General features: G+C 43.9%; 1 protein-coding gene and 1 pseudogene across 1 annotated transcript; both read right to left on the bottom strand.

Annotated features, from left to right (window-relative positions):
* Positions 1 to 62: 62 nt before the first annotated feature.
* LOC102841823 lies at positions 63 to 5,818 on the bottom strand (annotated as a pseudogene).
* A 13,936-nt stretch (positions 5,819 to 19,754) lies between these two features.
* On the bottom strand, positions 19,755 to 22,199 carry LOC102841440 (putative ciliary rootlet coiled-coil protein-like 2 protein-like). Its single transcript, XM_006875840.1, has 10 exons — positions 22,045 to 22,199; positions 21,657 to 21,780; positions 21,423 to 21,473; positions 21,233 to 21,310; positions 20,945 to 21,001; positions 20,786 to 20,845; positions 20,618 to 20,682; positions 20,466 to 20,538; positions 20,047 to 20,270; positions 19,755 to 19,959 (listed from the first exon to the last, which is right to left on the bottom strand). The coding sequence occupies exons 1-10, from the start codon at positions 22,197 to 22,199 to the stop codon at positions 19,755 to 19,757; spliced, it is 1,092 nt and encodes a 363-aa protein (XP_006875902.1).
* Positions 22,200 to 22,735: the final 536 nt, after the last annotated feature.

Raw genomic sequence — 22,735 nt, 5'->3', positions numbered from 1 at the left:
AAACATTTGTTCTGTATTCTAAATTTTCTGCATCGGTTCCGGGGTCACCATGGTCGCTAGAGTCACAGCCTGCGTTGGGGGCTGCTCTCGTGGCGCGCCGGGAACTCGCCCAGACTCGGCCCGAGGGAGCCGGCCTCTGAGCTGGCATGTGGCCACTTCTGCAGGTGGTCCTTCCTCCACAGGACCCAGGCCGACTGCTCCTGCAGCGCCCCAGGTTCTGAGGACGACTCCTTGCTGTCACTGTCGCTGTCACTGAGGGAATATTAATTTTTAAAACTTCATAATCGTTTTCTCATAATTTTTCTGTTTTATTGTATCTTCAAAGATAGGCTATTTTGTTGCTATTGTTAAATTCATATTCTTATCTCTAATGTAGTTGGGTTCTCCTTATAGTGCTCCACTATGTCTTGGTGGTTATGTGCTGTGGAGTCAGTTCCCACTCATAACGACCCTGTACAGGGTTTCCGAGGCTATAAATCTGTATGGGAGCAGAAAGCCTCATCTTTCTCCCACAGAGTAGCTAGTAGATTCGAATTGCTGACCTTTTGTTAGCAGCCCAGCTCATAATCCAATATCCTACCAGGGGTCCTTATTATGTCTTAGACTAAATAAAAATTTTGTGACAGAAAAAAAAAAAAATATATATATATATATATAATTAATATAGAAAGAAAGAATAGAATAATAATAAAGATGGATTCCCCCCCCAAAAAAAGAGTAAAATGGTAGACTTAAATCCATCCATATTAATTATGTTAAGCATCAATACTTAACTAAGCATTAAATACTCCAATTAAAAAGAGGGATTTTACGCACAGATTTAAAAAGGCAAGATCCAAGATTATACTGACTGTAAGAGATATACTTTAAAGACACTGGTCTAGATTTCAAGACAGACTGTTTTAAACTTGGGGAAAAGAAAACAAAATCAACCACACAGTCACAGTAGTCAAAACGGCCTGGCAGTGGTACAATGACAGATAGATAACTGTCGTTGCAGGGAAGGGATTATAATCACTGAGATGAAACAAAATGTGTAATTTGCTGAATATAAAGCTGATGATCTAGTCTGTAAACCTTCACTCCATTCACAATAAAATGTTAACAAAAAGAAATGCTCATGATCATTAGCCATTGTCGTTAAGTGCCATCCAGTCGGTTCCGACTCATAATGACCCTCTATAGGGTTTCCAAGGAGTGTCTGCTGAACTTGAACCACCAACTTTGTGGTTCAAACCGACCTTGCAGTCCAGTGCTTATCCTACAGCACCACACCAGGACTTCGATACACCTCATAACATGGATGAACCTAGAGGACATTGTGCTGAATGAAAGTAAGTCAATCACAAAAAGACTAGTATGAGATAAAAAGTAAAGAAAAGGTTTTCACAATAAAAGAAAGTCTTTGATAGTACCAGGGATGAGAGGGAAAGGGGGTAAATCACTAACTAGAGGGTAGACAAGTGTTAACCTGGGTGAAGGGGAAGGGAATATAAAGGAGAATAGGACTATATTCACTATATTGTTAAATTCATATTCTTATCTCTAATGTAGTTGGGTTCTCCCGATAGTGCTCCATTATGTCTTGGTGGTTATGTGCTGTGGAGTCAGTTCCCACTCATAGCAATCCTATATACGGTTTCTGAGCTGAAAATCTGTATGGGAGTACAGCAGAGCACACAGGAGGCAAAGTTATGAAGCTATAACTATTGGGCTCTCCCTATCTGGAGCAAAGGAGAATGGAGAAAATTGAAGACACATGGAAATAACTAGTCCATTAGACTATTGGGCCACTCAAATCTCAGTTCCCATGACCCTGAGGCCAGAACTAGATGGTAACTGGTTACCACTACTGACCACTCTGAAAAGGACTACAGTAGAAGGTCCTGTATAGAGTGGGAGAAAAATGTGAGACAAAACTTAAAATCATAAAAATATATCAGGTTTAATGGTCTGATGAGAAATTGGTGGAATCCCCAAGACTTTGGCCCTTAGCCACCCTTCATATATTTGTGTGTATATTTACCTTTACTACAAATATACTCATGAATGTGTTGGAGCATCCAGAGGAGCAAAACTATGAAAACTTCTTAGAGGCCTGGTGTGGTGCTTGCTATAGGATAAGTACTGGACTGCAAGATCGGTTTGAACCACAAGGTTGGCAGTTCAAACTCACCAGTCATTCCTCAGAAACCCTATATACTTGTTTGCTGAGTCAGAACCAACTCAACGGCACTTAACAACTTAAGATATAACCAGACACCTTGAGGCAATGAGTTGATGGGTCTGGGGACTCAATACCATGGTCTTAGGAGACACCAGGTCATCTGGCATAACAGTCCATAAAAACAAGTTCTACATCCTATTTAGTGGAGTACTGCCTGGGGCCTTAAGAGCTCATGAGTAGCCATCTATAGTGCAATTATAGGTCTCTCCCTGAGCCAGGGAAGAAAATTGAAGATACATGGAGACAGTCCAGTGGATTAACAGACCACAGGAACATCAGTCTCCATGATCCGGAGATCAGAAGAACTGGATGGTGCCCAACTACCATGACCTACTGCTCCGAAAAGGATCATATTACAAAGTCCTGGGGAGAGTGGGAAAAAATGTGGAACAAAACTCAAAATCATAAAAAAGACCAGACTTATTGATAAATAGAGACTGGTGGAACTCTGAGTCTATGGCCCTTGGTCACCCTTCAGGTCTGGAACTGAACTCACCCTCATGGTTCAATTTTTTTTTTTTTTTAGAAAGAAACTATTTTTGGCCTTTTAATTATTCTAGCAATTTGGGGCTTCCACTCTTTAGATGGTTAATTATCCATTGATACCTATTTGCTTTACAACTGATGAAAACCATTCTAAAACATTAATAATTCAGTTAAAGACAATGATCCTTCTTTTCTCAAGAGAGTTACCATAAAAGAGAATAAAGTCTCATTTCTGAACAAAATTGAACCAACACCAAAAATATGAAAAGATCAGTCTCTGCCTAGCTGGGCAGGAAGTAGTGTCAGGATTGTAAAACCAAACCTGGAACTTATCTCCAGTCGTTCTTACCTTTCACCTCTGTCCTCTCTAATCTCCCCCTAATTCCCACCTCCAATAAATATCCAGTCTAAATTATTCCCCATCCAATTATTAAACTTTTTTCACAAGCTCCATGGAGAAGATTTACCGTGAGACAAACAGTGGGTAGAGAGGAGGTTTTGGATAAAAGATAAAAAAGTACAAGGCAAACTGGCCCCAGTATCAGAAATGAAAATATTGTGCTACCTGTGTGACTCAGTAGTTTAGCAGGTAAAACACAAGGTCAGGTTGTTAAGAGGAAAGGTCTGTGAAGAGACTGGAATATACTGAGATTCTTAACTGTGGGCCTGTGCTTAGACATAGAGCTTCATACTCCAGAGAAAACAGTAGGACTGGCAGCTGCACTGAAATCAATTGAAGCAATTTTTTTTACTTCTCCCCTTTCCAGTCCTCCAATAAATGTAATATAGGGCTAAGGTCTGGTCTCTCTGTAAACTAAGGAAAAAGAGCAGCAGATAACAGGAGAGCAAAAGTTGTTTCCAAGCCCAGAGTTTGGACCAGATCCTTAGTAGATGCTTTGTGGAGACTAGAGGCCTGGATTTCTGCCCATCCAGTCCCCAGTTCACTTTGTGCCCTGTGGTCATCCTTCCTGCTCCACCCTTGCTACATCCCTTTGTCCCCTACCACCAAGAACACAAAGCTTTTCAGTTCTTTGTCACAGGTAATTTTTTAAAAAGTGGGTTCTTTAATAGTTACTAAATTAGTTCATTTTTTAGTAACAGACTTCTCTATCCCAGTACCTACCTACCCCCAACTCACATCATCATCATTGTCATCTTCTTCCCTGCTCCTCTTCTTCATCCCCATCCTCTTCTGGCAATTCTTCTTTCTCCTCTTCCTTTTCTTCATCTAGACAAACTACCACCTCAGCTGGCTCAGGTAATCAAGAGGCAAACCAATCCAGTACCTGACTCAACTGAGGGATATCACTTTCCTGTAGCTGTTGATGGGCTGCCCAGTATCTCTCCAAGGGCTGTATATCTGGTGGAAGTAGGGGGATGGGGAGAGGTGGTGTCTTGGCCCATTCATTAAAGGAGCGGGCTAATGACAACAGTGTGAAATTGCTGGGTCCTGGAAACTAGGGGCACCAGGTACTACGTTGTCCAGAAACCACTTTAGTTGCCCATGCTTCAAGGCATAACTTGTCACCAAACCACTGAATAATCTCAGACCGAGGTAAACCACTGATCTGTTCAAATTTATGATAATCCTCACACCATGCCCATTGACACTGTAAAAAAAAAGGATTTAAGGATAGCCAGCTGCTCTTTGTGGTATTGGAGGAGAATACTAAAAGTGCCATGGGCTGCCAAAAGAACCAATAATAGATCTGTTTGAGAAGAAGTGCAGCCAGAGTGCTCCTTGGAGGCCAGGATGGCTAAGCTTCGTCTCTCATACTTTGGACATATTGTCAGGAGGGAACAGTCACTGGAGAAGGATGTCATGCTGGGTAAGATTGAGGGTCAGAGAAAAAGAGGAAGACCCCCAACGAGATGGATTGGCCAGATGGCATCATTGATGGCGTCAAGAGTGGCAGCGGTAGTGAGGTTGGCGCAGGATCGGACATTGTTTCATTCTGCTGTGCATGGGGTCGCTGTGAGTCAGTTCCGACTCGATGGCACCTGACAACAACAATAACAACAGCTGCCCTTTGGCTTTGTGCTTGGTCTTTCGTTGGTGGCGGTGCCTATCAGGAGAAGGTATTCCATAGGGCCAACTCTACCTGGTACTAAGTTATGTTGTAGCCCCTGGGCCCAGGCTGGCTCCAGATGTGGCGGTAGTGCCTGCTCATTGGGTGACAGTGGCTGGAGGGGTTTAGAAGCAGCAGTAGCTCCATTAGCTAGTACCTGGAAAAAGCAAGAGGTAGAGGAAGAGGAAGGAGTCACACTAGATGCTGACTCCTTCTTACAACTACTGGCAAGTAATGAGAACAGTGAGGGCTTTTCCCAAGCACATGGCTGATGGGCAACTATGGAGTGATTCCAGGAAGCAGTGCCCAGGCCATGTGACTGGTCAGGACCCCTGCCTGCCTGCTCTTTAGAGTGGCCACTACTTTGAAGATCCTGCCAAAAATTTGACTGATGAGAAAATGTCCCACTACCATATGCCATCAAGGGCTCCTTTACTTTCTGGTGACTAGTTGGCTTTGGTGGTACCTGAGAGCATTCCTCAAGCTTTACCTTCAAGCCTTTCATCTGGGTGGGCTCACTAAGAGAAGAAGGCACCTCCTCTGGGGGCCGCCCTGCATGATGAGTAAAAGAGAGAAGAGATTTGAAATGAAGTTGGTCCCAGTGGTACACTACTCAGGCTCTAGTCTCGTCTATTTCCTCAGATGACCGGCTAATGCCACAATGGAGGTGCTGAGCCATGAACCAAGTCTTGACTTTCTCCATCTGTAGCCCATACCGTAGGCAGAGAAGGCTGGGACAGGGAGAGTAGCTGAAGGTTTGTAGCAAGTGTTAGTTGTCATCCAGCTCACTTGTGTGGGCTGCTTGGGAGGCAGATGAGGCCCGATGGGGAGCTGTTAAGACTGGAGGCCTCTTTATTAGGAGGCATGGTGTTTTCTGATTTGTGCCCGTCAGAAATAGCGTGGTCTGGCCCAGGTGGCAGCTCCCAGCCTCCTACTGTGGGCTGGAGGAAGGGGGAAACGAGTAAGAGGGGTCAGCAGCCACCAGGGTGGAAGTGGGGTTGCTGCCCGGCATGGCCTCCTCGGAGCCCACCCCCATGGAGGGCCACGATGGGGACTGACTGCCTCCCCTTGCCCCCGAGAGCGTGCCCGTCTAGCCCAGCCCTGATCCTTTTTTTTGAATTGTGAACTGAGTGATAATTACATGGGAGAACATAGGATTTACACCATGGTCTCATTACAATGATGACAGTCTCCACGCATCATCATTCAACAATATTTGCTTCCATTCCCTCTTTGTTTGGGGCAGTGGGGTGGGGGCAGGAATGTACACAAAAACGCTCAGGAATATGTAATCATTGAAACACCAAAGGACACATTCTGTAAGCCAGCATTCAGTCCCTCTCTTTCCATGAGTCTAGAGTCCTCAGCTGCTCCCTCTCTCCATGTCCTCATCTCTGCCTCCATCTCTGGTGTCGCTGCTTCTCTGGATAGGGTCCCACATTCTGCTTGTGCTTTTCTCCCTTGATGGCTCTAGGGTCCTCTGTTTCTGGACTGTAAGATTAACTACACCCCTTTTTGTTACAAAACTTCTACCTTTACAGTTGTGACAGTCACAATTAGGATGATAACAATTACTCACTATTGACTCACAAGAGTCTTATCCCCATCTCTTTTCACTATTCAGTGGGGACTCTACCTTCCCCCACATACTCTGAAACTAAACTCCCTCTTGAAAAATTGTAAAGTCAGTCACTCCGTGCCTTTATCACCCCCTCATTTTAGGTAGCCAATGTCTAAGTTGCCTGTCCCTATCTACCCTGTAGATATCAAGTATCAAGATTGATACTTGATGTGAAGATTCCTTCCCTCTCAGTTGGTATTTTGAGCTACTACATCCATATGTATAGGTCAAGTTCATCAAACTGCAGCAATTTACACTTGTTTCCTTTATCAAAAATTGTATTTTATTTATTTATCTTTCTTCTTGTTGAGTTCTGATTATCAAGCCATTGAGGCTAGGTCAAATGGGTACTATCTGCACATTTGGGCGTTTTTGTATGTCTCTCCTCACTTTATATCAGCTGGATGCTTCACTCTCAGCTTTAGCCCTCCGTGGCTATGTCCTTGTTCATGGGCTCAGAGATCCCCAGGTCTCACACTTCCAGCCTTTCCTCTTGTCTCTCTCATCTTCAGGTCAACGGGAGTCTATGGGACATGGTTGAACTCAGCCCGTTTCTTCATTGCTGCCTTTCCCACCTCTTCCACTCACCAGTAGACCAATGCGGTCGTCAGCAAGCTTACATGCCTGCTCGTGTGTTCCCTGAGAGTTTCAGTCTTGGGTGGGTTTGTCCTTGAAGGGACTCAATTGCTTGCCTTGATGGCTTCCGGATGAACAACTTGCTTGTTCTTGTAGTAGCCAATCATACTGCCATTTTTGTTTTGGGTTTTGCCAGCTGATCTTCCTTTGAAGACGTATCTTCTGTTGCTCGAGCTGTTCCAGGTTGGTCTGCTTGTACTTTTTAGTGGGAATGTCTCACTTAAGTTTCTGGATGGGGCCCAGGATTCCACCTAAGGTCCTATACACTGCAAAGGATCCGCAAGAGGCCTATTTCATTGGGCAAGTTGTGGAACCCCTTTCAGGTTGAAGGCTGAAGACTGGCTTACAAACTGTTTGTAATCATGTTTCCTGACATTCCTTTCTATCCCACTCAAGTGTCTGTTTTACAATATTAGTCAAGGGAAACCAATATTCATAACACAGCCAAACATCTTAGCATTATTTCCCTTCTTCAGACTCTGCCTCGATCCCTGTATCACAGAACCCTGTTATTCCAAGGTTGAGCATGCATCACTATTAACCTCTGTCCCATTTAGCCCATGCAAACCTGTCTCAGTGTTCCCATATCTACCTTGTTCTTTCACCCCTTTCCCCTTGTATATTGCCCTCCCCAACACCTGAACTATGATGTGTCTACCCAATACCCTGTGCTCTACCATCCCCTCCCTCCACCCCCTATCCCACTCCCACTGGTAACCAAACAATTTTTTTTTCCTTTTAGTATGGGTATCTTTTCTTAAGCTTTTACAATAATGGTTTTATGCAATATTTGTCCTTTTGTGACTAATTTTACTCAGCATAATGTCCTTAAGGTTTATCCATGTTATATGGTGACTTGCTGCTTCCTTGTTATTCTTCAAGGCAGCATAATATTCCATTGTGTGTATGTACCAAAGTTTATTTATACATTCTTCCATTGATGGGCACTTTGGCTGTCTCCATCTTTTTGCTATTGTGAGTAGTGCTGCAACAAACACTGATGTGCTTATATCTACTCGTGTTATGGTTCGTAATTCTTATGGATATATACCAAGTAGAGGAATTGCTGGATCATAAGGTATTTCTATTTCCAACTTTCTGAAGAAGCGCCATACTGTTTTCCAGAGTGGTTGGACCATTTTGCATGTAGGAGGGTCCCAGTCTCCCCACAACCTTGCCAGCATTTATTGTCCTCTGATTTTTTTAACTTTGCTATTATTGCTGATGTGAGATATCTCATTGTTTTGATTTGCATCTCTGGTGGCAGCATCGATGGGCTCAGGTGTACCAACAATGGTGAGGTTGGCCCAGGATCCGGCAGTGTTTGGTTCTGCTGTGCATAGGGTCGCTATAAGTCGGTACCGACTTGATGGCACCTAACAACAATAGTTAATGATCATGAACATTTCTTCATATGTTTGTTGGATGCCTGAATCTTTACCTTGGAGGTGTCTGTTCATGTCCTGTGCCCACTTTTAAATTGGGTTATTTGTCTTTTTCTTATAGAGGTATTGTAGTTTCCTATAGGTTTTAGAAATTAGTCCCTTATCTGATACATCATTGCAAAAGATTTTTTCTTATTCTGTGAGCTCCCTTTTTACTCTTTTGGTGAAATCCTTTGATGCACATGTTCCTAATTTTTAGAATGTCCCAATCATCTATTTTGTCTTCTTTCTTTGTTTGTGCAATTTTCAAAATGTTTGGTACTGTGTATGCCCTGTATTGTTGTTGTTGTTAAGTACTGTGGAGTCAGATCCAACTCATAGTGACCCTTGCACAGGTTTTCCAAGGCTGTAAATCTTTACAGGAGCCTATCTTTCTTCCACGGAACAGCTGGCAGTTTAAAACTACCGACCTTGAGGTTAGCAGCCTGATTTGTAACCACTACACTACCAAAGCTCCTTTATTAGAGCCCTTAAATTTGTCCCTATTTTTCCACTGATGTCCTTTATAATTCTGGGATTCACATTTAGGTCTTTAATCCATGCTGAGTTGGTTTTTGTATATGGTATGAGATAAAGGTCTTGTTTCAATCTCTTGCATATCGATTTCTAGTTCTTCCAGCACCATGTGTTGAAGAGACTATGTCTTCCCCACTCATTGTACTTTGGCCCTTTGTCAAAGATCAGTTGGCTGTATGTGGATGGGTTAATTGCTTCTTTCTCAATTTTGTTCCACTGATCTATGTATCTTTCGTTGCACCAGTACCAGGCTGTTTTGACCACTGTTGCCATGTAGTAAAATTTGAAATTAGAGAATGAGTGGCTTCCAACTGTTCTTCTTCTTAAATAGTGCTTTGCTTATCCTGGGTCTCTTTCCTTTCCATATAAAGTTGTGATTGTTTTTTTCCATCTCTCTAAAGAATGTCATTGATATCTGGATTGGGATTGCATTATATGTGTAGATTGCTTTGGGCAGTATTGACATTTTCACAATGTTAAGTCTCCTATCCAGGAGCATGGTATATTCTTCCATTTTCGTCTCTTTTGGTTTCTTGTAGTAGTGTTTTGAGTTTTCTTTGTATAGGTCCTTTATTTCTCTGGTTACGTTTATTCCTAAATATTTCATCCTTTGGGTGGTTACTGTAAATGGTATTGCTTTCCTATTTCCTTTACAGCACTGTCATTGTTTGTATAGAGGAATCCAACTGATTTTTTTATGTTGATGTTGTACCCTGCCACTTTGCTGAATCTTCCAATGAGTTCCAGTAGGTTTTTTTTGCTGAGCCTTTGGGGTTTTCTATGTATAGGATCATATCATCTGCAAATAGAGTTTTACTTTCTTTTTGCCAATTTGGGTGCCTTTAATTTCCATATCTTGCCTTATAGCTCTGGCTAAGACTTCCAAAATAATATTAAGAGTGGTGATAAAGGGCATCGTTGTCTGGTTCCTGTTTGCAAAGGGAAGGCTTTCAGTTTCTATCCATTGAGAGTGATGGTAGCTGTTGGTTTTGTATTTATGCTCTTAATTATGTTGAGGAATTTCCATTCAATTTTTACTTTGTTAAATGTTTTTATCTGGAATGAATGTTGGATTTTGCCAAATGCCTTTTCTGCATCAATCGATGTGATCATGGGATTCTGTTCCTTTTTCTTGTTTATATGGTGGATTACATTGATTGTTTTGCTAATGTTAAACTATCTTTGCATCCCTGATATGAATCCTACTTGGTCATGATCTATTATTTCTTTGATATGTTGTTAAATTCTGTTGGCTAGGATTTTGTTGAGAATTTTTGCATCTATGTTCATGAGGGATATTGGTCTGTAATTTTCTTTCTTAGTGATGTCCTTCACTGGTTTTGGTATGAGAGTTATGCTTGTTCCATAGACTGTATTAAGACATTTTCCATCCTTGTTTATATTCTGGAATAACTTGAGTAGAATTAGTGACAGCTCTTCCCTGTCATGGTTCAATTATCAGGCAAGAAATTAAATAGGTACATAGTGGGGACAACAACATTAATGAGGTCTTCACACTTTAGATTAGCCAATCATTCAAAACCAAAAGGGCAACATTTACCCAAGAACAAAGTTCAAAGAGTTATGAAAGAATGAAGAATGGAAACAGGAAACACAGGGAAGATATGGGATAAGTGATGTTACATTGTGGGGACTGCAATTAGTGGCATGAATCAAAAGTGCCTAAACTGTTAAGTAGAAATATTATCTGCTCTGTAAACCTTCACTCAATTTACAATGAAAAGTTTTAAAAAGAAAAGTAAAGGTATCTGAATAAGTATGAAGTTTAGTTAATGATAATGTATCACTACCAGTTCATTAAATATAACAAAAATGGGTGTGGGGTATATGGTAACACTATATCATCATAATTTTTCTATAAATTCTGTTTTTTAAAAGTTAAAGTCATGTCTCTTAAATATGCTCAAAGAGCTAAAGGAAACCATAGGCAGAGAATCAAAAGAAGAAGGGAAAAGAGTGTATGAATAAAATTGAAATACCAAAAAAGACATGACTTATTATTAAGTGCTATCAAATCAGTTCAGACTCATAGTGACCCTGATAGGGTTTCCAAGGAGTGACTGCTGAGTCATTCCTTGGAAACCAACCTTGCAGTTCAAACCCACCTTGCAGTCTAGTGCATTATCCCACATGGGACTGAAAAGAACACTAGAGGTGTTCAACAGCAGATATGAGTATGCAGAAGAAAGAATCATGAATCTTGAGGACAGGACAATTGAAGTTATTCAGACTGTGGAGCAAAAAGGAAAAATAATAAAAGTGAACAGAGCCTGTGGGATACCATCAAGCAGACCAACATAGGGGTTTCAGGGGGTTTCAGATGGAGACAGGAGCAAAAAAGGATCAGACAGAATAGTTGAAGAAATTGGAGCCCAAAACTTCCAAACTAGGATGAAAGATACAAGATGCTCAATGAACTCCAAGCAGGACAAACTCAAAAAGGAGATCAACACTATGACGTATTACATTTAAGTTGCCAAAACTCAAAGACAGTCTAGAGACAACTAACTCATTTGTACAAGGGATATCTCATTCCTCATCAGAAACCATGGAGGCTAAAAAGCAATGAGAGGCACCATTAAAGTGTTGCGAGAAAAAGTTGTCAACCAAGAATTCTATATGCAATGATCAGAGCTCAACCAAAAGAGGAGGAGGAAAAAAAGAGTAATCTGATACAATTTGATGAACTTGACCTACACCTATGGATGCAGTAGCTCAAAAGAGGGAACAAATCTTTACAGCAAGGATCATTCCCACCCCCTCCATACACAGAGTAGACAGGGATGGGCAACTTGGACATTAGCTACCCAAAAGGTGTGTGTGTGGGGGAGGGGGGGGGACTACAAAAGCAAGAAGTGACTGGCTTACAAGCTTTCAAGAGGGAACCTAGATCCAGAGTGCATGAAGAAAGTTAGACTCTCCACTGAGTAGTATCCAATCTGTCTGGGCGGGGCTGATGAAATGTGGATGGGTCGCTTATGATACAATAGTGAATAATTGTTATCAGGACTGCTTGTGAGGGTTAGAAATGTAAAGGTAGATGTTTTGTAGCAAGGAGGGGAGTGATTAACTTTTTTGTAGATTGGCATGGAATTTTAAAGCAGGTTCTTGTTGGTGCACAGCACAAATTAGTTACATATGGGGGTGGTAGTTTTGTTTTCATTTTATTTCTTCATCTTCAGTTGTCTGATGCAGTTTCTATGAAATAATTTTTCTGTTAACTGAATTGTTGTTAAATGTCGTCAAGTTGGTTCCAACTCATAGTGGCCCTGTATAGGTTTCCAAGGAGTAGCTGGTGGGTTTGAACCATCGACCTCGAAGTTCAAACTGACCTTGCAGTTCAGTGCTTTATCCCACAGCACCACACAAAATGATGCTGTAATTGCAAACAAAAAGACTTACACCCTCCTCCAAGACTGAAACTCAGGGAACATATGAGCAGGCATGTAAGATTGCTGGTGACCACATTGGTCAACTGGTGATTGGAAAAGGGGTAAAGGCAGCAATGAAGATATTAGCTGAGTTTGACCATGTTCCATAGACTCCTGTCGACCTAGAGATGAGAGAAGAGGAAGGGCTGGTTGGTCTGAAGTGTGATGAGACCTGGGGACTCCTGAGCCTATGAACAAGGTCATAGCCATGGAACACTAGAGCTGAGAGTGAAGCCTCAATGGCTTGATGATCAAAACTCGACTAGAAGAAGATAAAAAAAAGCAATTTTTGATAAAGGAAACAAGTATAAATTGCTACAATTTGATCTATACTTACGGATATAGTATCTTAAAATACCAACTGAGAGGGAAGGAGTCTTCACATCAAGGATCAATCCAATCTCCTCTGTTTATAGGGTTGATAGTAATAGTCAACTTAGACATTGGCTACCTAAAATGGGAAGCTATAAAGGCATGAAGTGACTGGCTTACAAGTTTTCAAGAGGGATTTTAGTTTCAGAGTGTACGGGGGAAGGTAGAATCCCCACTGAATAGTTTTCATCTTGTCTTGATGGGTCTGGTGAAAAGACATGCGGATAAGATTCTTATGATTCAGTAGTGAGTAATTGTTATCATGACTACTGTAATTGTCACAACTGTAAAGGTAGAAGTTCTGGAACAAAAAGAGAGGAGTAGTTAATCCAGGAACAGAGGACCCTAGGACCATCAAGGGAGAAGAGCACAAGAAGAATGTGGGACCCTATCCAGAGAAACAGTGGCACCAAAGATTGAGGCAGAGATGAGGCCATAGAGAAATAGAGCAGCTTGAGGACTAGACTCATGGAAAGAGAAAGGCTGTGTGCTGGTGGCCAGGTGCTGATGGCTAGGAGGCAGTCTTGCAGAATGTGTCCTTTGGTTGTTTAAATGATTATATATTCCTGAGTGATTTTGTGTATATCCCTCCAAAAAGCTACAACAGAGGGAATAAAAGCTTTTTCTGTTGAATATGATGCATGCAGGAGATTGCAATCAAATGATCAGTGTAAAACCAATGTTCTCCTATGTAAACTATCATTCAATTCACACACACACACACACACACAAAACAGAAGGAAGGAATCTTCACATCAAGTATCAATCCCATCCGCTCTGTATACAGGGTTGATAGGGACAGGTGACTTAGACATTGGCTACATAAAATAAGAGGGTGATAAAGGCACAAAGTGACTGGCTTACAAGTTTTCAAGAGGGAGTTTAGTTTCAGAGTGTATGGGGGAAGATAGAGTCTTCACTGAATAGTTTCCATCTTGTCTAGACGGGTCTGGTGTAAGGAGATGGGGATAAGATTCTTATGATTCAATAGTAATTGTTATCATGACTAATTGTGACTGTCACAACTGTAAAGGTAGGAGATGTGTAACAAAAAGGGAAGAGTAGTTAATCTTACAGTCCAGAAACAGAGGACCCTAGGATCATTAAGGGAGAAGAGCACAAGCAGAATGTGGAACCCTATCCAGAGAAATAGTGACACCAGAGATGGACTCTATGACACCAGAGATGGACTCTAAACTCATGGAAAGAGAACGGCTGTGTGTTGGTGACCAGGGGGGACAGGCTTGCAGAATGTGTCCTTTGGTTGTTTAAATGATTATATATTCCTGAGTGTTTCTGTGTACATCCAAAAACCAAAAAAAAACAGAGGGTATAGAAGCAAATACTATTGAATGATGCTGCATGGAGGGGATTGTAATCATTGCACTGAATTGAGTATAAAACAGATGTTCTCCCATGTACACTATCACTCAATTCACAACAAAAACTTAAAAAAAAAAAAAGTTGCAGCTGCTCTGTTGACATTCTGAATGCTAAGTAAACACAATTTTTTAAAATAAAAAGAAGAATGACGAATCTGTGAAGCACCTCATAACAAAAATGAACCTGGAGGACATTATGCTGAGTGAATTAAGTCATCAGTCACAAAATAACAAATATTGTATGAGATCACTATAATAAAAAATCAAGTATGGGTTTTCTCTCTCTTATATACAATACTTCCCTGCCTGCCCACTCCCACCCCACCCATCCCCCTCCACACACAAACTATCCTTGATTAACAAAAGAGAAATTAGAACATTCTCAGGGAAACAAAGTTACTAATATACTGTCTATAATTACAAATACTAAAGGAAGTACTTCAGGCTGAATTGAAAGGAATTAGACAGTAATTCAAAGCATATAAAGAAATAAACAATACTAGTAAAAAGTAGCTCCATAGGTAAAAATGAAAAGCAGTATTATAATACTCTTGATTTGTACTTTCCCTTTTTTCTATATGATTTAAAGACAAATGAATAAAATAATAATTATAAATTTGTTAATGAACACATGCATAATTTGTAGCAGTAAAAATATAAAGGACAGATTATAGGAAAAGAGTGGGGTTTTTTTCATATTATTGAAATTAGGTTGTTATAAATTAAAGATGGTCATTGTAACCCCAAAGATAATGACTAAGAAAATAACTAAAAATATATTTTAAAAAATTGTAATATGTAATTGTTGTTGTGTGCTGTGGAGTTGGTTCTGACTCATAGCGACCCTGTACAGGGTTTCCAAGGTTGTATATCTTTATGGGAGCAGAAAGCCTCATCTTTCTCCCATGGAACAGCTGGTAGTTTCGAACTGCTGACCTTGTGGTTCGCAACCCGATTCGTAACCACTACACTACCAGAGCTTCTATATATGTAATAGTTTACTACAAAAAATATTAAATATAAAAAGCCTAATTGAGAAAAAAAAGCAGGTAAGCTGTACAGGGGAAGAATAGCTAAATGGGATAAATAAGTCCTTATTATTAATACCTTTGGACTCCTGGTGTGGTGCTGTAGGATCAGCACTGGACTTTGAACCACAGGATGAGCAGTTCAAACCCATCATGTACTCCTTGGAAACCCTATACAAGGTTGCTATGATTCGGAACTGACTCAATGGCACTTAACCACAACAACATTAATACCTTTAAATATAAATGGACCAAACTCTCCAAATTAAAAGGCAGAGATTGGAAGATTTATTATTTATTTTTGTAAGTTTTTATTGTGAGTTAAGTGAAATTTACAGGGTAGATTATCAGTTTTACATTAGCAAAATCACATTTTGTTTCATTGCAGTGAATAAATCCCCTCCATGTACCATCAGTCAATAGTATTTACTGCTAGTCCCCCTTTTTTTATGTACACATACCAAACAGTAAATATATATTTGTTGAATATATATATTTGCAAAGGGCACACACTTTGCAAGCCAGCCTCCTGCCTACAGGCACGCAGCTTTTCTCAGTCCATAGGCCTAGAGTCCTCAGCTGCTCTCTCTCTCTGTGCTGATGCCTCTGCCACTGTCTCTGCTGTTGCTGCTTTTCTGGTTAGGATCCTTGGTCCACTCATGATGGAAGATTTATTATTTTTTTAAATTATCTATATGCTATCCATAAGAGACTCACTTTAGGCAAAAATATCCAAAGACGCGGAAAGTTGTTGTTAAATGCCCTCATGTCAGTTCTGCATCATAGTGACCTTGTATAGGGTTTCCAAAAAGCGGCTGGTGGGTTAAAAGTGCTGACCTTGCGGTTAGCAGTTCAGTGTTTATCCTACAGCGCCACATCAGGAAATAAAAGATATTCCATGTAAACAGTAACCAAAAGAGCTGGTGCAGCTATCCAATATCAAACTAGATTTTAAATGAGAACATTTAAAAGAGATAATGGATATATTGACTAAAGATTCAATCTATCAGAATGAAAAAACACATACATACCTGGCCTCAAAATATATGAAGCAAAAAAGGACAGAACTGAAGTGAGAAATAGTTCTGCAAATAATGTTGGAGACCTTAATACCCCACTTTCAATAATAAATAGAGAACCAGAGAGAAGATTAATAAGGAAACAGAGAACTCGAGCAACACTGTAAACCAATTAGACCTAACATACAAAAAACCTGAGTGGATCTGTAATGTAACAAGTAAGGAGATTGAATCAGTAGTCAAAAATATCCAAACAAAGAAAAGTCAAGTATCAGATAAACTTCACTGGTGAATGCTACCACACATATAAAAAGAAATTACACCAGCCTTCTTAATCACCAAAAAACTGAAGAGAAAGGAATATGTCCTAACTCATTCTACAAGACCAGTATTAACCTCAATGAGGCCAAAGATACCACAAGAAAACTACAGACAGATATGCCGTATGGATATAGGTGCAAAAAATCCTCAACAAAATACTAGGAAACCGAATCCAATACCATACTAAAAGGATTATATGCTATGAACAAATGGGATTTATTTGTTTTTAAATAAATAAATTTATTTTTTAAAAAAATCAATGTAAGATACCACATTTAGGAATAAAGGAAAACCCCCACATGATCATCTCAAATGATGCAGAAAAAGCATTTACAAAGTTAAACACCCTTTTATGGTGAAAATACTCAAAGCAGGAATAGGAAGAAAATTCCTTAATATGAAAAAGGCCAAATATGAAAAGCTCACAACTAAAATTATACTTAATGGTAGAGACTTTCCCCTTGAGATCAGGAATAAGACAAGGATGCCTGCTGTCACCATCTCTATTTAATATTTGTTGTTAAGTGCCATTTCCAACTCATAGTGACCCTGTATAGGATTTCCAAAGAGCAGCTGGTGGATTTAAACTACCAACCTTGTTGTTAGTAGTCCAGTGCTTAGCCTACAGCACCACATCAGGACTCCATTATTTAACATTGTTGTTGTTGTTGTCAGGTGCCATCAAGTTGGAACCGACTCATAGCGACCCTATGCACAGCAGAACGAAACAATGTCTGATCCTGGGCCAACCTCGCTACCGCTGCCACATTTGAGTCCATCAATGCTGCCACCTGGCCAATCCATCTTGTTGGGGGTCTTCCTCTTTTTCTTCGACCCTCCATCTTACCAAGCATGATATCCTTCTCCCGTGACTGTTCCCTCCTGACAATATGTCCAAAGTATGAGAGACGAAGTTTAGCCATCTTGGCCTCTAAGGAGCACTCGGGATGCACTTCTTCCAAAACAGATCTATTGGTTCTTTTGGCAGCCCATGGCACTTTTAGTATTCTCCTCCAACACCACAATTCAAAGGCATCAATTCTTCTACAATCTTCCTTATTCACTTTCCAGCTTTCGCATACATATGAGGTTATTGAAAATAGCATGGCTTGGGTCAGGTGCACCTTAGTCCTTAAGCTGACATCTTTGCTCTTCAACACTTTAAAAAGTTCCTGTGCAGCAGATTTGCCTAATGCAATGTGTTGTCTGATTTGTTGACTGCTGCTTCCATGACTGTTGATAGTTGATCCAGGAAGAATGAAGTCCTTGACAACTTCAGTCTTTTCTCCGTTAATAAGAATGTTGTTTATTGGTCCAGTGGTGAGGATTTTTGTGTTCTTGACATTGAGATGTAATCCATACTGAAGGCTGTGCTCTTTGATCTTTATATTATTTAACATAGTACTGGAAATTCTAGCCAAAGTAATTAGAAAGAGCAAATAATCCAAATTGGATTATTTGTATTAATTGTATTAATCGATTTATGTTGTTGTTATTAAATGCCATTGAGTTGGTTCCAACCCATAACGACCCTGAACAGGGTTTCCGAGGCTGTAAATCTTTACAGGAGCAGAAAGCCTCATCTTTCTCCCATGGATCAGCTAGTAGTTTCGAGCTGCTGACCTTGCAGTTTGCAGCCTGATTCATAACCACTACACTACCAGAGCTCCTTATGATTAATATAAAATAGATTGATATGAAATCGATAAAATTAATGTAATATACATAAAATTCCACAAAATTAGGCACATAGGGTTTAATTAGGCTTTCCTAGGTTATACTGGGACTCTCTCTTAACCCCCATTCCTACACTGTTCTGCAGGAATTTCCGCAGGAATAAAAATATTCTATGGGATGTCATTGGGACTCCTGGTGTGGAGCTGTAGGATCGGCGCTAGACTGGAAACCACAGGATCGGCAGTTCAGGCCCACCAGCTGCTCCTCGGAAACCCTATACAGGGCCACTATGAGCCGGAACCCACTCTACAGCACTTAACAACGAAATGGGATGAAAGGAGTCTTGGTGGGGTGCTGTTGGATAAGTATTGAACCACAAGGTCCATTTTAACCACAAGATTGGTGGTTCAAAACTCATTGGTCACTCCTCAGAAACCTTACACAGGGTTGCTATGAGGTGAACCACATCAATCGATAGCACTTAACAACATCAACTTATGGAAGACACGATCTGACATATGGAAGTTAGAGCCAATAAGTGAGTTCAACAAAGCTGCAGGATACAAAATCAACACTGCCATGGAGTTGATTCCAACTCATAGTGACCCCACGTAGGGTTTGCAAGACTGTATGGAGGAGATAACCTCAATCTTTCTTCCTCAGAGTGGCTGGTGGTTTTGAACTGAATTGTGTGGTTAAGTAGTATAATGCCTAACTCACAGTGCCACCTGGTGAATTAATTCAGCAAAGTTACAGAATACAAAATCAACACACAAAAATCAATTCTTATACATTTTGTTGCGTTGTTGTTATTAAGTGCTATCTACTAGGTTCTGACTGCAGGGTTTGGGAGGAGCGCTGCCAACCTTGTGGTTAACAGTCCAGTGGTTAACCTTTCAGTGCCACACATATAGGACTCCATATGTTAGCAAGAAAAAAATTCAAAAAAGAAATGGGGTGTGTGTGTGTCAATGAGATTAAAAGAGATTAAAACACTTCGAAATAAATTTAACCCTAAAATTTGTAGAATGAAAACTGCAAGATACGCACACCGAGAGGATGCAAACCATCCATCATCAGTGGAGCCAAGAATCACGGAAGTCTGGGAGAAAGTCAGCACATGCCCTGGAAGCTGGAAGCTCAGGGGTAGAGGGAGTGGGAGAGGGTGTTTAAGATGCAAACAGACAGCAGAGTTTGAGGGTGTGCCGCAGGCAGAGGGCCTTTTTGAGCAGGCGTCTGTTGTCCAAGTCCGCAGCCCTGGTGGAGGCGTCGCCCCCAGCTCAGCCACCTACCCTTCTCGCCCTGTAGCCACGCACCCTTCTCCCCTGCGATTTTCCCCGACGTCTCCATCTCTGTCTCCACGCCAGGGTCTGCCCCGCACTGCAGCTACTCTACAGCGTCTACACCTCCCGACCCCAACGTCGCCCCGCCCGTGTTCCCCCACCCCTGGCGCAACAGACCACGCAGAGACAGAGTGCAGACGGCCGCGGCCAGTGTGATGCACTAGGTGGGTAGCAGCCGGCGTGGGCGCAGCTGGAGCAGTGGGGACAAAGTGTAGCGCAGGCGACGGAGCGCGGCTGCAGAGCAGAGGCACGGGAGTCTACGGCGGAGCGGGGCCGAGTTGACCAGCACCAGGTACAGCAGCGGAAGCGCCAGGAAACCGAGTGGGAGAAGCAGTAGCATCTGCAGCGCGCCCAGCACCCACAGCCTGCAGTAAGAAGGGCGAACCTCGAGTGGCTGCGGCTGCCCGGCTCCTGGAAACCAGCCCGCGAACCTGCCCACCCACCCGGCTCACCTGATGCCCGTGGCGCCCAACCAGCGTGTCTCCTGCGGGAAGAGGGAGCCGGCGTCCAGGGGGAGCGCTCGGACTTCGTGGGGTAGGGGCAGGACTGGACCCGGACCCCAAACAGGAATGGGAGGGGAACGGAGCGGCGTCCGCCGACCCGGTCCCCCAAGGGTGCTCTGTGGGGCTGGTTGGGTCCCCGTGGGAGGTGGGTCTACCTTTGGTGGTGAGTCCCCCTTGGGAAGGGACCTCCAGGGCGATTGGCGCTTCAGGAGTAGTGGGTCCCCCGTGAGCTTAGGTCTCCTGTGGTCTCCCCCGGGGACAGTGGGTCACCTGTAGGTTTGGGTACCCCGAGGGCAGTGGGTCCTCTAGGGGCAGTGGATCCTCCGTGGACGGTGGCTTTCCTCTACCCCGCCCGGGCTCGTGCTCACACAGTCCACCTTGGCCACCTCCTCCATGAGCGAGCCCGCGCTGTGCTGCTCCAGATGACGCTGAGAATCCCACCTGCGGGACACCGTGCTCAGGTCGGGTCAACTCTGGCAGTCAGCCGCCCAGCCACACTTCGTAGTACGAATCCCCTTACGGTTCGGGGCCGCCTCGCGTGGCTTCCAGAGCAGCCGCTGCCTCCATCACCTTCCCCTGAAGTTCCTGGGGGGTTGGAGTGGGGAGGCCTTAGCGTCGAAGGAAGGGACAGAGTAGGCCGTCGTGGAGTCAGAGGTAAGCGGCTCGAGGCGCTGTGAGGGCGCATCACCTGCAGAACCCCACTTTGTTCTTGAAAGCTGGCCCAGGCTTCCTCTGTACGCTGCGCGCCCTAGGGTTCGGGAGCCGAATCAGCCTAGGCAGACCGGCTCCTGCCAGTCCTGCTCCTCCCATTGCTCTCCGTACCCCGGGGTCCCAGCTTGGGCCGCACCTGCCGCAGTTCCTCCGCCTGCACCGCGTGCTTGGCCTCCACCAGCTCCAGCTGTTTCTTCGAGACAAGCCCAGAGATGTCAGGGGTCAGCGGGCCGCTCGGTCCCCAAAACCGCGTGGCACAAACCCAGAGTTCACTACGCCCCGCCCCTACACTCACAGTTTTGGCCCCATCATCTCCTCTTCGTCCCACCCCTGATCATCATGACCACCACACCCCCTATTCGCTCCACCCCTACCCTCAGGCCCCGCCTCCGCTTCGACCCACACTTGATGCTCTGGTTCCGACCTGCAGCGCCACCAACTGGGACCCGATCTGCTGCTCCGCGTGCTGCTGACTCGGCTGTTCTGCTCCGTAGTAGAAGAGCTGGGGACGGGAAGCGTATGAGTGGAATACGCGGGACTCTTACAGGGACAGGCCAGGGCAGGGATGGAGCAGTACCTCCCTCGGAGGCCAGGTAGGAATCTCCTGAGCGTACCTGACTTGACAGCTCCTCCCATTGCTCCTGCAGCTGCTGGTTGTGTAACTCCTGCGGATCGGGTCAGGGGACGCTCCTGATCCACTCCGCTGCACCATCGCCCTAGCACTGGGCTGGGTACCAGCACCACCTGACCCCGTCCTTCATCCCATTCCGCCCCGCCTCTTTGACCAACTGGCCTCGCCCCCTGACCAACAGACCCCGCCCCTCTAACGGCCCAGCCTCGCTGCGCACCAATTCCTGTTTGCGTCTCTCAGCTGCTTCCAGCAATCCAAGCGCCCGCTCTGCGCACTCCCGCGCCGCATCGCGCGCCTCCCCGTGCAGGACCTGTGCCGCCTGGGTGCGCTTCCGCTGCAGGCTGCAGAAGAAATGCTGAGACCTGTGCCATGGCAGCTCCCCCAACTCACGACCACCATCCGCCCTCATGTCTCCGGGTCCTGATCCCACACCAACAGCCCACCTCCAGGTCCCGCGCCCACACACCACTTGCCCCGGGGTCCTAGCCCATACTGCACACTCAGTGTCCTGCGTGCCCTGCGCCCACACTCCACGTCTCCAGGAGTCCAAGCGCACGCCCTCCGGGTCTCTCGCCCTCACCCTATGCCACCGGGTCCCCCAGTACCTGCGTTCGCGCTCGCGCAAGTCATGCAGGCGCCGGGTGAGACACTCGCTCTCAGTCTCGAGCCCGCGCACCAACTCCTCCAACTCTTGGATTCGCAGGCGCCCGTCGCGGTTGTCTTTCTGCAGCTGCAGCAGCACCTCCTGTGTCCCAGCCATGATCCTGCACTGCCCTCCTCGCCCGGGCCTCTGCCTGACCTCCACATCGGCGTCACAAAGGGCCCCCAAGGGCGGGGAGCACAGCGTCACCAAGCTGTCGAGCAAACACCAGTACCTGGCGCTGGCAGGATTCCCTCACACTGCAGACTGCCACTCTCAGGCTGATAACACCTGCTTTGCGGGAAAACTTGAGCGGGGTGGGGTGGGGTGGGGGGGACGACGCACTCCTGGAAATTTATCCAGGAGTGGAATTCCCCCTCCCCCCCATTTTCTTTCTTTCTTTTTTTTAAAAATGTTTTATTGTGAATTATGTGATAGTTTACATGGGAGAACATCAGGCTTACATTCATTCTATGGTATATCATCTCATTGCCATGGTTACAATCCCCTCCATGCAATCCTTCCCCGGTACCACCCAAGTCTTCAGCACACAGTCACTCTCCCTCTCTGGATCTAAAGTCTCCAGCTGCTCCATTGCTCCACGTCATCATCTCTGGCTCCATTTCAGGCATCACTGCTTCTCTGGGTAGGGTCCC

The sequence above is a fragment of the Chrysochloris asiatica genome, unplaced genomic scaffold, assembly GCF_000296735.1.
Source record: "Chrysochloris asiatica unplaced genomic scaffold, ChrAsi1.0 scaffold00340, whole genome shotgun sequence".
Taxonomy (NCBI): Eukaryota; Metazoa; Chordata; class Mammalia; order Afrosoricida; family Chrysochloridae; genus Chrysochloris; species Chrysochloris asiatica.
This window is presented reverse-complemented; position numbering and strand designations above follow the sequence as displayed.

Coding starts and splice junctions, on each gene's coding strand:
- LOC102841440 (XM_006875840.1), bottom strand. CDS start 22,199: ATGGCTGGGACACAGGAGGTGCTGCTGCAGCTGCAGAAAGACAACCGC. Junction 21,002..21,232: donor CCCAGTTGGTGGCGCTGCAG/GTCGGAACCAGA, acceptor CTTGTCTCGAAG/AAACAGCTGGAGCTGGTGGA. Junction 20,683..20,785: donor AACAAAGTGGGGTTCTGCAG/GTGATGCGCCCT, acceptor CCAACCCCCCAG/GAACTTCAGGGGAAGGTGAT.